The 15,099-nt window shown below is 42.4% G+C and overlaps 2 protein-coding genes across 2 annotated transcripts in view; both read left to right on the top strand.

Annotated features, from left to right (window-relative positions):
- Positions 1-803: 803 nt before the first annotated feature.
- The window catches only part of SMAD4 (SMAD family member 4), a 109,432-nt gene continuing 95,136 nt past the window's right edge, over positions 804-15,099 (top strand). The window contains exons 1-2 of the mRNA XM_011928762.1: positions 804-968; positions 10,922-10,998. The gene's annotated coding sequence lies outside the window, so the exon portion shown is untranslated. The remainder of the gene's footprint in view (positions 969-10,921; positions 10,999-15,099) is intronic.
- ELAC1 (elaC ribonuclease Z 1) lies at positions 809-13,809 on the top strand. Its single transcript, XM_011928761.1, has 3 exons — positions 809-968; positions 10,531-10,998; positions 13,142-13,809. Exons 1-3 carry the CDS (start codon positions 812-814, stop codon positions 13,606-13,608), a joined length of 1,092 nt encoding a protein of 363 aa, XP_011784151.1. The 5' UTR covers positions 809-811; the 3' UTR covers positions 13,609-13,809.

Genomic DNA, 15,099 nt, shown 5'->3' with positions numbered 1-15,099 from the left:
TAGAGAAAGGGCTGATCATTGTGGGCATCAAAGACACCATTTGGTAGGCATCATTAAATACCATCTCTTGCCCAGTATCTCAACTAGAGTTGTTGTTGTTTAGTGTTTATTAGAAGGAATTTTATTTTATAGTTAATAAGTAGAGAGTACAGAGAGTTCCCATATACTCTCTTATCTCTCACCCCTGAGTTTCCCTTGTATTAACATCTTGCATTAATGTGGTACATGTTCAGAAGCTTAAGGGCTCATGAAGAAAAAAAAAGAAAAATGTGCTACATGTTACAGTTGATGAGCCAATATTGATACACTGTCAACTAAAGTTTACATTGAACTCATTCACTCTAGTGTTGTTCATTCTGTATACAGTTGACCAATGTATAATGACATATGTCTGTCTTACTATATCATACAGAATCGTTTCGCTGCCCTAAACATCCCCTGTGCTCCACCTGTTCATTCCTCCTTCCCTCCCCCTGTATCACTAGCAAGGGCTATTCTTTTTACTGTCTCCATAGTTTTACCTTTTTGAGAACATCATATAGTTAAAATTCAACTATAGTTTTTAATTGCCTAGGTTTGGTTATTTTTGTTTGTTTGGGTGTGTGAACAATTATACAAGATTTGTTAACTTGTAGTTTTGCCAAGTTATTTAAAATCTTACTGTGGATATGTGTGGAATACTATGAGAGAACAAGAATCCAGACTTCTAAATAACCAAAAAGTAATAATAGTGATAAATATTACAGGAATGTGTGTTTGGTGCAGTGATATGAAATAATCCCCAGATGATCTTTCTGTTGCAGGGTGGAAGATGTCTATGGATGTGACATTTCTGGGGACGGGTGCAGCATATCCATCTCCAACCCGGGGTGCCTCTGCTGTAGTCCTTCGGTGTGAAGGCGAGTGCTGGCTCTTTGACTGTGGGGAGGGAACACAGACACAGCTTATGAAAAGCCAACTTAAAGCAGGTTAGTGTGCCCTCAGCTATGTCATTAAGTTTTTTTATTGTCCTGCTTCATTTTCTTGGCTCTCCTTGCACATTTTGTTCAGGAACAGCCCTGATGGTTGCATCCCACTTCAATGCTAGATCCTGGTGAGACTTGGAAGGCCTGCAGGGATCTGGCCACATCCCCTGGACTTCATTTACTTATTTACTTGCTTTTCATTTATCCTGTGGATGTTGAGAGCAAGGGTTCATGTAGGCTTGGGGTTTGGGAAATGTCATGGGATATACCAGGCATATTAGATGGACACTACTTTAGCAAGGAAGCAGTGTACATACTTACTTCCACCAGGAGATAGTTTTCCTGAGAGGATGCAAAGGGTAGGAAATGTTTGGAGGAGGGAGATGCGCTTTTCCTCTTGAGGTTATCAGGGCAAACTTCTCAGAGAAGTTGACTTGTCAGTTGTCAGAGGAGGAGGAGGAATTTCAGGGCTGAGGAGAAGAGGGGCATTTCAGCCAGAGGGAATGGAGTGAGCAGAGGCCAGCACCTGGGAGACAGAGCAGTCCAGTGGTGAAAAGCTTCAGCTCAGAGTCAGGCAGACCTGGGTTCTAGTCCTGGCTGTGTCTTGGGCTTGTGACCTTAGCAGATCAGCAAACTTCGACTTTACTTTCCCCATCTTGCAAATGGGGATAAAAAGTCTACTTAGAAAGGGTGCTATGAGAATTACATGTAATCATTTATTCTCTGTGTGGTTGCCTCTTTCTCAGTTAAATCTTAGCTCAAATGCCATCTTCTCAAAGGCTTTACCAGATCCTCCTGGATTAAGTAGTTCCTCTCTCACCCCAGTCTTATTTTTATTGACTTCTTTTCATCATCAGTGTCTGAAATTATGTTATTTAGTTTGTTTCTGGGTTCTTTATCTCCCCATACTGTAAAGTAGGTTCCATGATCATTTATATACCTAGTAGATGCCTAGCTGAATACATATAGCTTACTAAGTATGTAAATGATCATGGAACTTACTTTACTTTAGTGAATGGATAAGCAACTTAGCATAGTGCCTCTCACTTATTAGGTCTTGATAAATAGTATTGAAATCATTATTCCTACAACTCATCACAGCACCTGGCACTTGGTGACTAAAGATACTTCTAGTGTTCAAGGATCTCTTGGTCTAGTGATGGAAACTGACATGCAAACGGACGGTAACCAATCATGTAATCTGATGAGCAGAATAATGGAGGTATTGTCTAAGTACTTTGGAACACAAAGGAGGGGGAAGTAACTCACCATTCATTAAGAGAAGGCATCCTAGAGATTGTTAACAGTTGAGCTGGGATCCAAGAGATAAATAGAAGTTTTTCTGAGAGAGAAGTAGAGATGGACATTGAGGGAACAGACAACAAAGTAAGCAACAAGTAAGGAAGTTTCCAGGAAACAACTGGCATGTTGGGGAGCATTGAGTACTTAGCTAGGCTAGATGGAACTAAGAATGCTGAAAAGGTGAGGGCTGACTGTGAAGTCCTCTGTAGCATAGTAAGATATTTAGACTTTATTATTTTACTGGGAAAAAGGAACCATTCATGTTTTTAAGGGGAGAATAATGTGATCTTGTTTGTGTTTTAGGACAGAGTTTTCTGATGGCACATGTATTGGGAGAGAGAGAATAGCATCAGGGAGACCAGTTCCAAGGCAGTTGCAATTCACTTGTATTAGTTTATTTTTATACTGCTATGAAGAAATACCGAAGACTGGGTAATTTATTAAAACAACAACAAAAAAAGAGGTTTAATGGACTCGCAGTTCCACATGACTGGGGAGGCCTCACAATCATGGTGGAAGGCAAAGGCAGAGCAAAGTCATGTCTTACATGGTGGAAGGCAAGAGAGCATGTGCAGGGGAACCACCCTTTATCAACTCATCAGATCTCATGAGACTTACTCACTATCATGAAAACAGCATGAGAGAACCTGCCCCCCATGATTCAATTACCTCCCACCAGGTCCCTCCCATGACATGTAGGGATTATGGGAGCTACAATTCAAGGTGAGATTTCGGTGGGACATAGGTAAACCATATCATTCCACCCCTGACCCCTCTTTAACCTTATGTCTTCACATTTCAAAACCAATCATGCCTTCCCAATAGTCCCCCAAAGTCTTAACTCATTTCAGCATTACTTCAAAAGTCCACAGTCCAAAGTCTCATCTGAAACAAGGCAAATCCCTTCCACCTATGAACCTGTAAAATCAAAAGAAAGTCAATTACTTCTTAGATACAGTGGGTGTACAGGCATTGGGTAAATATACCCATTCAAAATGGGAGAAATTGGCCAAAACAAAGGGGCTACAGGCCCCATGCAAGTCCAAAATCCAATAGGACAGTCAAATCTTAAAGCTCTGAAATGATCTCCTTTGACTTCATGTCTCACATCCAGGGCATGCTGATGCAAGGGGTAGGTTCCCATTATATTGGGCAGTTCCACTCCTGTGGCTTTACAGGGTGCAGCCCACTTCCTGGCTGTTTTCATGGGTTGGCATTGAGTGTCTACAGCTTTTCCATGCACACAGTGCAAGCTGTCAATATATCTGCTATTCTGGGTTCTAGAGGATGGTAGCCCTCTTCTCACAGCTCTACTAAGCAGTGTCCCAGTGGCTATGTGTGGGGTCTCACACCCCATATTTCCCTTCCACACTGCCCTAGTAGAGGTTCTTCATGAGGGCTCCACCCCTGCAGAAGACTTCTGCCTGGACATCCAGGTTTTTCCATACATCCTCTGAAATCTAGAAGGAGGTTTCCAAACCTCAATTCTTGACATCTGTGCTTCCACTGGCCCAACACCACATCTAAGCTGCCGAGGCTTGGGGTTTGCACTCTCTGAAGCAACAGCCTGAGATATACCTTGGCCCCTTTAAGCCACACTGGTACGCAGGGCACCAAGTCCCGAGACTGCACAAAGCAGCAAGGTCCTGGGCCCAGGCCAGGAAACCATTTTTCCTTCTAGACATCTGGGCATGTGATGGGAGGAGCTGCTGGGAAGACCTCTGACATGCCCTGGCAACATTTTCCCCATTGTCTTGGTGATTAACATTTGGCTCCTCATTACTTACACAAATTTCTGCAGCCAGCTTGAATTTCTCATCAGAAAATGGGATTTTCTTTTCTATCACATTGTCAGGATGCAAATTTTCTGAACTTTTATGCTCTGCTTCCCTTTAAACATAAGTTCCAATTCCAAACCGTATCTTTGTGAATACATAAAAGTGAATGCTTTTAAGAGCACCCAAGTCACTTCTTGAATGCTTTGCTGCTTAGAAATTTCTTCTGCCAGATACCCTAAATCATCTCTTTCAAGTTCAAAGTTCCACAGGTCTCTAGGGCAGTGGCACAATGCTGCCCTCTTTGCTAAAACATAGCAAGAATCATCTTTGCTTTAGTTCCCAATGAGTTCCTCATCTCCATCTGAGACCACCTCAGTCTGGGCTTTTTGGTCAAAACCATTCAACAGGAAATTCCAAACTTCCACGTCTTCCTGTCTTCTAAGCCCTCCCAAGTCTCTAGGAAGTTCTAAACCTTCCCACATTTTCCTGTCTCCTTCTGAGCACTCCAAACTGTTCCAACCTCTGCCTGCTACCCAGTTCCAAAGTCATTTCCACATTTCCAGGTATCCTTATAGCATTATCCCACTCTACCAATACCAATTTACTGTATCAGGCCATTTTCATACTGCTATGAAGAAATACCCAAGACTGAGTAATTTATTAATGAAAAAAAAAAAGAGGTTTAATAGACTTACAGTTCCACATAGCTGGGGAGGCCTCACAATCATGGTGGAAGGCAAAGGCAGAGCAAAGGTATGTCTTACATGGTGGCAGGCAAGCGAGCATGTGCAGGGGAACTGCGCTTTATCAAACCATCAGACCTCATGAGACTGATTCACTGTTGTGAGAACAGCATGAGAAAACCTGCCCCCATGATTCATTTATTTCCCACCAGGTCCGTCCCATGATGTGGGAGACTATGGGAGCTACAATTCAAGATGAGATTTGGGTGGGGACACAGCCAAACCATATCATCACTGTGTATGTGTGTGTGAGAGAGACAATGAGGATGTTGAAGTATAGAGATGGAGATGAGAGATTCAATTTAAGAGATATTTGTAGAGCCAAGAGGAGGTGGTCACTGAATGTCTAGTGTGTGAGGAAGTGAAGAATTAATACAAGTTACTGATGGTGATGTCCTGGACTTAGAGAAGAAGTCAGGAAAAGAGTTGTTGGAGGAAGGAGCTAATGCATATTGTTTGGGACATGTGGCCTTCAGGTATGTACAGCTGAACCCTAATTATATACTGTCTTATGTTGAAACTTTGAGATAAGTTAGGTGCTATTCTTTGCTTTACTTGGATCGTACAATTTTCCTTTCATGAGAACCTTCATGAGAGCCCTCTGGGCAGGCACAGGTCAGAGTAGAGACTTGATAACATTTCAGACAGTAGGAGTTGAGGTGGCAAGGTGTACTAAAATAGAAACAAGAAATTGTTAACAGTGAGTACCAGAGGTTTGGCTGTGGGAATACATCTTTTTATTTAATATGTGTGTTAGTTATCTGATACTATCTAATAATGCATAACAGATTATAAATTTAGTGGCTTATTTGCATTTATTATCTCCTAGTAACTGTGGGTTAGGGAGTTCGGGCCTGGCTTAGCTAGGTTTTCTGCCTCAGGGTCTCAGTAGACTGCAGTCTAGGTGTTGGCTGGGGTTACAATTTCATCAGAGGCCCAGCTGGGGAAGATTTCTCAGCTCTTTCAGGTTGTTGGCAGAACCCATACAGTGGTAGGACAGTCTGCCCTGAGCTCCTTGAGTTCTCTGCATTGTGGGTTTCTGCTTCATGGTAGCTTGCTTCTTCATAGGCAGCATGGGAGAAGGAGACTCTAGAGTAAGTCTGCTAGCAAGATGGAGTCTTATGTCCCATAACGTAATCACATTGCATTCTTGTGCCGTATTCTACTGGTTAGAAACAAGTCACAAGTCCTGGCCACACTGAAGGAGAGGGGATTATAGGATGTGAACACCAAGGAGTAGGGGCCACAGGGACCACCTAAAATATCCACCACAATTTTACAGTTCCTTTATATATGATTTTTTTTTTTTTTTTTTTTTTGAGACAGAGTCTTGCTCTGTCACCCAGGCTGGAGTGCAGTGGTGTGATCTTGGCTCACTACAACCTCTGCCTCCTGGGTTCAAGTGATTCTTATGCCTCAGCCTCCTAAGTAGCTGGTACTACAGGTGCCCGCCACCATGCCCAGCTAATTTTTTTTTTTTTGTATTTTTAGTACAGATGGGATTTTGCCATGTTGCCCAGGCTAATGTCAAACTCCTGGGCTCAGGCCATCCACCCACCATGTCCTCCCAAAGTGCTAGGATTCAGGTGTGAGCCACTGCGCCCAGTCTATATAGGATTTAAATAAACAGTTGGAGTTGGGCACAGTGGCTCATGCCTGTAATCTCAGCACTTCGGGAGGCCAAGGCAGGAAGATCACTTGAGGCCAGGAGTTTGAGACCAACCTGGGCAACATAAAGAGACTCTGTCTCTACAAGAAATAAAAAAGCCGGGTGTGGTGGTTTGCACCTGTGGTCCCAGCAGGAGGCCGAGGCGGGAGGATCCTTTGAGCCCAGAAGGTCAAAGCTGCAGTGAGCCATGATTGAGCCACTGCACTCCAGCCTGGTGACAGAGCAAGACCCTGTCTCAACAAATAAGTAAATAAGCATGAATGCATGCATTCATACATATAGTTGGTAAATCTAATCCTGGCCAAAAAAACCCAAACAAACAAACAGACAAACAAACAAAAACTCCCAAAAGCCCAAAGGAGCCTTTAGTTTACTACATTTCTATAGGCTTAGAAAAAAAAATTTCTGAGGCCAGGAGTGGTGGCCCACACCTCTAATCCCAGCACTTTGGGAGGCCAAAGCAGGTGGATCACGAGCAAGGTCAGGAGTTTGAGACTAGCCTGGCCAACAAGGTGAAACCCCATCTCTACTGAAAATACAAAAATTAGCAGGGTGTGGTGGCAGGTGCCTGTAATCCCAGCTACTTGGGAGGCTGAGGCAGGAGAATTGCTTGAACCTGGGAGGCAGAAGTTGCGGTGAGCCGAGATCGCGCCACTGCACTCCAGCCTGGGCGACAGAGCGAGACTCCATCTCAATAGAAAAAAAAAGAAAAATTTCTGGCCTTAGAGAGGAAGGTGAGATAGTAATCCCAGAGCATTAACTGTGACTCTCTAGTACTTCAGATGCCCCCAGTCTCAAACTGGAATGAAGCACCCTCAGTACATACTAATTTCTCTCCATAACCTATTATGGACCTATCGTTAGGTCCAGTACAACCCTTTCAGCTTGTACTACCTCCAGGGATAATAAATTTTGAATACAATTGCAGTTTTGTTACATGGATATATTACATAGTGATGAAGTCTGGGATTTAGTGTACCCATCACCAAATAATGTACATTGCACCCATCAGGTAACTAATCATCCTCCAGCCCTCTAATGGAGGACTCCTCTAATTAGGAGGATGAGCCCTCCTAATCCCTCATCCTCCAGCCACCCTCCCACTCCTCCAAGTCTTCCATGTATATTATTCTATACCCTATACTCATGTGCACATATGAAATGATTATTAAAAGTATTATAGGCCAGGCGCAGTGGCTCACGCCTGTAATCCTAGCACTTTGGGAGGCCGAGGATCGGAGCGGATCACCTGAGGTCAGGAGTGTGAGGTGACCTCCTCGAACATGGTGAAACACTGTCTCTACTAAAAATACAAAAATTAGCTGGGCATGGTGGCAGACGCCTGTAATCCCAGCTACTCAGGAGGCTGAGGCAGGAGAATCGCTTGAGCCTGGGAGTTGGAGGTTGCAGTGAGTAGAGATCAAGCTACTGCACTCCTGCCTGGGTGACAGAGCAAGACTCTGTCTCAAAAAAAAAAAAAGAAAAAGAAAAAGTATTGTAAGAGCATGATTTTTTAAATGATATAAAAAGTATAAATGCTTATTGTAAAAACTCAAAGAAAACAGAAAAGTGTAAATAAGAAAAGTCCGAGTCCCCCCTCATAGGTGAATTTTCTATGTATTATAGATATGGTGACAGTACAGAGTGTGTGTGTGAGTGTGTGTATAGTTCTGCATACATAGAATTATACTGCTCTTGGCATAACCTGCTTTTTTTTTCAACTGAACAATGTATACAAACCATATATTGCAGCTTTTCCAAATCCAGTAAATATACCTTTGTCTTCATTTTTAGAGAATGCTCAGTATTCCACTCCTCTGTGGATGACATATTCCCCCATAACTTCCTTGTTTCCAAGGGAAAGGGAACTCAGGCATTTTTGTGTCTTCATTTGAGAGCTTCCTCATACCTTTGATAATTGTGGTTGCCATTCCTTCTCCCTTTGAAATCAGGTTTCTTGAAAAATGAAGTGTTTGTCTCCCTGAAACTATGATAACTGTAAGAAGCAGTTTTTAACTTAATTTGCCTCACTTTGGGTTCACAGGTTGTTTTGGTGTTCAGTTTGGCTTTGTTTTAGAGTAGATAGGGAAAGGGCCCAGAAAGTCAGATGCTGGCAGTTTTTAGGCCACTGGGGGATCTGGACTCAGTGACTGCTGTAGTTCTTTTTTTTTTTTTTGAGATGGAGTTTAGCTCTTGTTGCCTAGGCTGGAGTGCAATGGCGTGATCTCGGCTCACCACAACCTCCACCTCCTGGGTTCAAGCGATTCTCCTGCCTCAGCCACCCAAGTAGCTGGGATTACAGGCATGCACCCAGCTAATTGTGTATTTTTAGTAGAGACAGGGTTTATCCATGTTGATCAGGCTGATCCGCCTGATCAAACTCCCGATCTCAGGTGATCCGCCCACCTTGGCCTCCCAAAGTGTGATTACAGGCATGAGCCACCGCGCCTGGCCCTATTGCTGTAGTTTTTTTGTCTGCAGAGTCCTCAGGTCACGCATGGAGGTGGCTTGGCAATCTGGACAGGAGACAGGGGAAATGAGGGATTCAGGCAGTAAAAATAACAAAAAGAGCATATTGAGGAAACTTCTAGAGTGCCTCCTGGGGATTCACAAGTTCCACAATCAGCCTGTGCCAATCTATTGTTCTCTCTGTTGCTGGGGCCTGAGCTTGATGTTGTAATTCTGGGAAGACTTCCTTGGAGAACACTTGATATTATGGAACAAATTACATTATAGTAAACTATTCCTGTTCTTTTATGGTATCAGTAAACTGTTTCTGTACTTTTATAGCATCAAATATTTAAAATAGGTGGGCCTTGAGCAAAGGACCAGAAGCCTCTTTTGTACTAGAAATGTGTTAATTGTGGTTGTTACTTTTGAAATGCCATGTGGTGCATCTCAGAAAATGCTGATGTGGCATCCTGCCACATTCCAGCAATAAATTCAGTTTACCATTGGCTAAACCAAGTTATAACCTAAGCCCATATGCACTGAAAAAACTGTTGTGTTAGTTCAGACTGAAAGGAAGAATGGACCCAAGTCCCCTTACATAATCGGCCCTCCTGCATTCTGGCATCTATTGACCATCTTCCTTCTCAGTTCCTCACCTTGTTCCTCGCCTACCTCCATTCTCCCTCCTCCTTTTCCCCTCCCTTCCTCACCCTCCTTCCTTTTTCTCTATCTTCTTCAACCTCACCCAGACAAGCAGGCTGTGACCTGGTGGATTAATCCCTGTCCAGCATAGGGAGTCCTTAAAAGGCAATTTTGGGTTCAGGCGCTGGTCCAGTCAGTTGGAGCCAGTGGAACATTTTGTTTTCCTGGAATACATGTTTGCTTTTCTCAGAGGGAGCAGTAGGGAGCAATGTAATTGCTAGATGTTTTTGATACTTGAGGCCTATCTATTTAATAGTTAAGTGAATTATTTTGGTACACTTATATATTTTACTTGTTTTTTTATGTGGCAGAAAATGTATGAAAATACTCTGAGAGCTGTAAAACTATGTAATATGAAGATGTTTTATGAAAAATGTTATATCTTACTGAAACCATCTAGCGGGGCTAGGCACAGTAATCCCAGCACTTTGGGAGGCCAAGGTGGGAGAATTGCTTAAGGCCAGGAGTTTGAGATGAGCCTGGGCAACATAGCAAGACCCCATCTCTACAAAATTAAAAAAAAAGAAAAAGCCAGACATAGTGGTAGGCTCCTGTAGTCCTAGCTACTTGGGAGGCTGAGGCAGTAGGATCACTTGAGCCTGGGAGGTCAAGCTGTAGTGAGCTATGATCACACCACTGCACTCCAGCCTGGATGACAGAGCGAGACCTGTCTCTTTAAAAAAACTATTAAAAACAAACAAACAAACAAACAAAAAACCATCTGATGAAATAAAGCCTGTCTTTCTTGTTTTTGGAATCATGTAGCAAAATGTAAGTGAATAAGTTTATGATGGTAAGTAGAACTTTTAAATTCAATTTACTATTTTTAATGGAAAGTGTTAGGCTTGTTTCAGATAGCTTTGTATGGGTTTTTAGTGAATGAAAAATTTCCAAATGTATTTCTCTATCTCCATCAAAAGGGAGAATTACCAAGATCTTCATCACACATCTTCATGGAGACCATTTCTTTGGCCTTCCTGGGCTCCTCTGCACAATCAGCCTGCAGAGTGGCTCCATGGTGTCCAAACAGCCTATTGAAATCTATGGCCCTGTAGGGCTTCGGGACTTTATCTGGCGAACCATGGAACTCTCTCACACGGAGCTGGTCTTCCATTATGTGGTTCATGAACTGGTTCCTACAGCGGATCAATGTCCTGCAGAAGAATTAAAAGAATTTGCACGTGTGAATAGAGCAGGCAGTCCTCCCAAAGAGGAACAAGGAAGAACTATCCTATTAGACTCAGAAGAAAACTCGTACCTTCTGTTTGATGATGAACAGTTTGTTGTAAAAGCATTTCGCCTCTTTCACAGAATTCCCTCATTTGGGTTTTCAGTCGTGGAAAAGAAACGCCCAGGTAAACTCAATGCACAGAAACTAAAAGACCTTGGTAAGTGTTTTTTTTGTTTTTTTGTTTTTTCCCCCCTTCTCATCAATAGGGCTCCTGTTAACTGAAGCTGTAAGAAGTGTCATAGTAAGGCCAGGAGTGGTGGCTCATGCCTGTAATCCTAGCACTTTGGGAGGCCGAGGCGGGCGGATCACTTGAGTTCAGGAGTTCAAGACCAGCCTTGGCAACATGACGAAACCCCATCTCTACTAAAAATACAAAAATTAACTGGGCGTGGTGGCATGCGCCTGTAGTCCCAGCTACTTAGGGGGCTAAAGCAGGAGGATCACTTGAACCCGGGAAGTCAAGGCTGTGGTGAGCCAAGATGGCGCTACTATACTCCAGCTTGGGTGACAAAGTGAGACTCTGTCTCAAAAAAAAAAAAAAAAAAAATGTCATAGTAAACTTCCACTCCTCTATCCCAGGCCCAGAAAACTGACATTTTCTCCACTTAGTCCCTTTGCCCAAAGTTTGCTTATTAAGGAAAATCCATGGGACCAAAAAATGCTATTTAGAGCAAAAGCCAAGTACACATTTGAATCCTGTCTTCAGCTCCCTGGATCCACATTCTTTCTTATACTATCGTGGTTGGCAAGGTGATTTGGGTGGTCGTGGTGATGGCTTTAGGTCCAGGCTTTATTTTTTCACGTCTTCCCTTTGATACGTGTTTTTGATGACATCTTTGGTCTGAGAATCTTTGCCATTGATCTTAACCTTACAACTGCAACCATGTGCTTTCAGAGTTTGCTTCTCTATCTACTTTGCTTACTAATTTAACCTTCATTAAATTAATTTGGTATTCAAAACCCTGTACCTCAACCAGTTTGATATACCAGGATTCATTACATTGGAAAGCAAGCATGCAGAGGTGGGCTTGGGGCCCATCTAAGGCTTCACACCTCCTCCATGCTAAGCCAGTATGCATGAGGGGATCTTCAGCACCTCTTGCGAGGTAGAGTCCAGGTACATTATATCTCCAGTCTCACTGCCGTCATGGGCATGGTGTGGCAGTGCCTGTAAAAAGCACGGTGGCATTTTGTGTGTGCTTGTTTTTTTATTTATGCGATCTCTTCCTCAACTAAAACAAAATGCTAGATAATGAGGAAAAGTGACTTAGGTTAATGGTACTTTTATTACCTGAAAGCCTGTGGAAATACTATTATATTTGGAAACTTTAAACATGATCTGTGTTGGAATTGGTGGTCATGTTATACTAGTTTGTAAGTATTGTCCATAGTGATGATCAGGTCTTATTTTAAATTAATATGAGATTTAAGCCCACTTTGATTAAGTGTGGAACTGCCCCTGTCTGCCAAGAAGATTAATAATGTACAATTGCCTGAAAAAATGCCCCTTGATCTTGTAATACAAGCAATCTTCACTAACAATTTTTTTATTAAGTTACTTTGTAGGTACTTGTTTTGACTAGGTGTTGATTATATTGTGTGTGTGTGTGTTTTTTTTTTTTTTTTTGAGGCGGTCTCACTCTGTTGTCCAGGCTGGAGTGCAGTGGTGTGATCTCAGCTCGCTCACTGCAACTTCTGCCCCCTGGGTTAAAGCAATTCTCGTGCCTTGGCCTCCCATGTAGCTGGGACTACAGGTGTGCACCACTACGCCTGGCCAATTTTTTGTATTTTTAGTAGAGGCAAGGTCTCGCCATGTGGCCAGGCTGGTCTCGAACTCCTGAGCTTAAGTGATCTGCCTGCCTTGGCCTCACAAAGTGCGAGGATTACAGGCATGAGCCACTGTGCCCAGCCTGATTATATCATTATTTAAATGCACTCTCAAATTTTACCCAAAAGTGAACTTATTAAATAAAGCACTCTCAAAAACTGTTGTTTCCTTACACAACAGAGAATCAAGGATGTTATAGTGACTACAATAAGATCCTAGTGATACTTAGGAGACTAAAACTTGTCTGACATGTATGCATGGGAAATGTTTTAAGTACTAAGGCATTGCTAATATCAATCTACACTGAAACTTTAAAAATGTATAAATAATCCCAGTTTTCCACAAGTAGTAAAACATTTATAACAATTATGGATGCCTTTTCCATGAGCTATTTGCGATGCTGTTAAAATAGACTCTTGAAAAGTCATAAATTCCATTCCTATGATGTAATGTTATCTGCCTTCATCATTAGGTGTTCCACCAGGTCCTGCGTATGGGAAGCTGAAAAATGGAATTTCTGTTGTTCTGGAAAATGGGGTTACAATTTCTCCCCAAGATGTCTTAAAAAAGCCTATTGTTGGAAGAAAAATCTGCATATTGGGTGACTGCTCTGGGGTTGTGGGTGATGGAGGAGTAAAGCTGTGCTTTGAAGCAGACCTGTTGATCCACGAAGCGACCCTGGATGATGCCCAGATGGACAAAGCAAAGGAGCACGGCCACAGCACACCACAGATGGCAGCGACATTTGCAAAGTTGTGCCATGCAAAGAGGCTGGTTCTGACTCACTTCAGTCAGAGGTACAAACCAGTTGCCTTGGCCAGAGAAGGAGAAACAGATGGCATTGCAGAACTAAAAAAGCAAGCTGAATCAGTGTTAGATCTCCAAGAAGTGACTCTAGCAGAAGATTTTATGGTGATAAGCATTCCAATCAAGAAATGAAACCAGTGTTCCTGGGTGCATACTGACATGTCTGTGAATATGTTACTGAACCTACAGTCCAGTTTTTTATTTCTTGTTTTAGTCTGGGATTATTTGGGCCTTAATAATCCTAAAAAGAATGGAGCTGCATTGATGAATTGGCTTAGTATTTAAAGGGAGCAAGCTTTTTGATAATAAATCTTTTTAAGAGAAAAAAAACCCCAGCATCCTTTTTAAAGTCCAGATTTGACAAAATGATAGACTATTCAGGTATACATCTCATTTTGTGCTGCTACCACAGGTAGCCGATATTCCATGCAGTCCTAGGTTTAGCTTCTGCCCAGCTTTATTGCTGCTATTGGCAAAGAGCACAGGACTCAGCCCTCGTGGCTAAAAATGGTATTTTGGCAGTTTGTATTGAATCTGTTTGTGTTATTAACAGAATAAGGAGAAATGTCATGAAACGCTGGACACGCAGGATTGACGATAGCATGACCATAGCTTTGCTGGAATACTGAATGCAGGGTTTGGCTAGGTGTTTGTTTTAACATTTTATTGAACTTTCTGTTTGACTCTTAACCCATAGTTCTCAGCTTGGGTGACACTGCTCCTCTGGAAGCAGGTTTGAAATTATGGGGATGTTTTCTTGTCACAGCGACTGAGTATGGTGGGGGTGGGTGGTGGTGGTGGTGGCGGTGGTAGTGGTGGTAATGGTGGTACTACTGCTACTGATATTTAGTCAGCAGGGATCAGGGATGCTAGATGTCCTGCAAAGTTTTGGTCAGTAATGTACAATAAAGAATCATCTTACCCCGAAATGCAAATTGCAGACCCATTGAGATACACAGCAAGTTAAAGTTTATACTCTTGATGTGAATATAGTTTACCAAAATTAGTGACATAATGAGTCAAATTACTAGGTAAGTCAAATCCAAAAGAGTGAATATGTTAGAATTGCAATGTCATACCAAACAGCATTCAAAAGAAATGAGCCATCAAGTGAAGCTTATGAACCTGGAGGTAAAAAATGCTTATCTATTAAACTGAGGTTTCATTTATGTGTCCCTATTAATAAACATTATTTGCTCTACAATGTTTCTTAAAACATGCTCCATGGAAAGCTGGTCTTGAGTGCTGATTCACTCAGAGGGGCTCCTCAGTCAAATCAGTTTGGGAAACACTTTATTGCTGTCTGTCCTTCTAGGAGTGGTGTAGTGCCTGTCAACATATTAAAAACAGTATTGCTTCAAATGATCATAAACCAGTGTGGGATGCCAGAAAGACCTGATCCTACAGTCCCATTCTGTGACTTATGGTGGTACCTCTGTGTGGTCTGGAGCAGGTAACTCACTCTCCGAGTTTCTTCAGCTTGTTCATTTCAAAAATGGGAAAAACAGTAAGACCCATGTCATAGATTGTTAAACAAGACAGCATATATAAGGGGTATAGCACATTGCTTAAAGGTGTTGAGAAATCCTGCAGTACAGAGGCCTGTCAGCTCTATTGAACCCC

Source organism: Colobus angolensis, unplaced genomic scaffold (genome assembly GCF_000951035.1).
Source record: "Colobus angolensis palliatus isolate OR3802 unplaced genomic scaffold, Cang.pa_1.0 Scaffold8, whole genome shotgun sequence".
Lineage (NCBI taxonomy): Eukaryota > Metazoa > Chordata > Mammalia > Primates > Cercopithecidae > Colobus > Colobus angolensis.
This window is presented reverse-complemented; position numbering and strand designations above follow the sequence as displayed.

Coding starts and splice junctions, on each gene's coding strand:
- ELAC1 (XM_011928761.1), top strand. CDS start 812: ATGTCTATGGATGTGACATTTCTGGGGACGGGTGCAGCATATCCATCT. Junction 969..10,530: donor GAAAAGCCAACTTAAAGCAG/GTTAGTGTGCCC, acceptor CTCCATCAAAAG/GGAGAATTACCAAGATCTTC. Junction 10,999..13,141: donor ACAGAAACTAAAAGACCTTG/GTAAGTGTTTTT, acceptor CTTCATCATTAG/GTGTTCCACCAGGTCCTGCG.